The sequence below is a fragment of the Triticum dicoccoides genome, unplaced genomic scaffold (assembly GCF_002162155.2).
Source record: "Triticum dicoccoides isolate Atlit2015 ecotype Zavitan unplaced genomic scaffold, WEW_v2.0 scaffold44129, whole genome shotgun sequence".
In the NCBI taxonomy this organism is placed as follows: Eukaryota; Viridiplantae; Streptophyta; class Magnoliopsida; order Poales; family Poaceae; genus Triticum; species Triticum dicoccoides.
The window spans coordinates 1-1,451 of record NW_021272671.1 but is presented as its reverse complement, the minus strand read 5'-3'; the positions used below and the strand labels follow the sequence as shown (position 1 = coordinate 1,451).

Here is a 1,451-nt window from a genome sequence, read left to right as displayed (position 1 = left end):
AAAAATAGAAAAAGAAATCAGAATAAAATATTGAAATTGAGAAACAAATACACTAAAAATAGGGTGGAATGAAAAAAATAACAGAAAATATAGAAACCCATACAAAAACATGGACAAAAAATGGTTCCCCGTGTTAACATAGTGTAATTGAACACATTATCTTGACAACCGATTTAAACATAAACATAAACTTAAAACTAAATTACTCTTCATCATCATCATCATCGAACCCCTTGTAGAGGGCATCATGACCATGGTAGAGATTGGGCCAATCTTTCCATGAATTTCCACCCGCCATTGGGTCTGGGTCGATGCCGTCATAGCCGGAGTCGGGGAAGATGCGCCGTCTACAACGTCAAACTCCTCCCTGTCCTTGCCGTCGTCGTCAATGCCTTGCTCCTCATCCTCGGAGATGGTGATGACCTCCCTGTTGACCGTGCGCTTCATGAAGAGCGCCCTTATCCGCCTCCACAAGCTCGGGGTATTGGCGGCGGAGGTCCACTATGTACGCCTCGTTGGTGGCCTCCGCCGCGATGCGCTCCCTCGCCTCCTGGTCCTCCTGAGCCGTCGGCGCATTCACCACCCCATTGGCGACGGGACGAGCTGGCCGGGGGCCGTCCCCCATGGGAAGTTGAGGCATGCCTCCGCGGCATGAAACCGGACCTGCCATCGGTCGTATTCGAGGACGGCGAGCTCCGCCGTGTGGAAGGACCTGATCCGCTTCCTCGTGTGGGTCTCGTGGTCAGTTATCCCTGCCACCCACGTCCCCCACAGTCGATGACGGACGCCGAGGTATTTTCGGTGCGGCTGCCACGGCGGTCGGAGGTCGGGGAAGTCGGAGATCCGGGGGCGCATCGGCAAGGCGGCGGCTTGAGGAGGCCTAGTTGCATGATGGCGCGGATCCGTGTTACGGATCGGCGCGTGGAGCACCGGACATAGGGGCCAGCCATTGGAAGGAGCATGCGCACCGGCGGCAAGGATAGAGATGAGTAGGGGAAGATGAGGCAGCTAGACATTGATGATTTTTCACTTGCTGATGAGCGGTGGAGTAAATATAGGGGTGGGAGGCGCGGCTGAGCATACTTTCTTCTCCACTAACGATTATTGGGAGTCGACTAGCTCTCGGTTAGTGGAGTAAAACCAGGTGGAGAAACCCCACTTTTATAAAGTGTTTAAAACTCTGAAATGAGCAAAATTGTAACAAAATCAATTATTTAAAAGCTTTTAAAATATTAAACACTTACAAACTATTTTATTTTAGGTGCCAAGTTAATTGTGGTGGTGGCATATTTGTTAATACTAATTTAGGTACAACTAATGTATTTTATAAAACTAAGCTATTTGAAATATAAAATTAAAACAGAAAAGAAAAGAAAATAAGAAAAAGGGAAAGACTAGAAAAAAAAAGAAGGAACAACCTCCCCCCATCTGGGCCTCGGCCCAGTTAACGA

The 1,451-nt window shown here is 48.7% G+C and overlaps 1 protein-coding gene across 1 annotated transcript in view; it reads right to left on the bottom strand.

Moving 5' to 3' along the window:
• LOC119346608 (putative disease resistance protein RGA3) overlaps positions 1 to 298 on the bottom strand; it is a 7,361-nt gene extending 7,063 nt beyond the window's left edge. The window contains exon 1 of the mRNA XM_037615878.1: positions 207 to 298. Coding sequence (XP_037471775.1) covers positions 207 to 298 — 92 coding nt within the window. The remainder of the gene's footprint in view (positions 1 to 206) is intronic.
• Between the last annotated feature and the right edge of the window lie 1,153 nt (positions 299 to 1,451).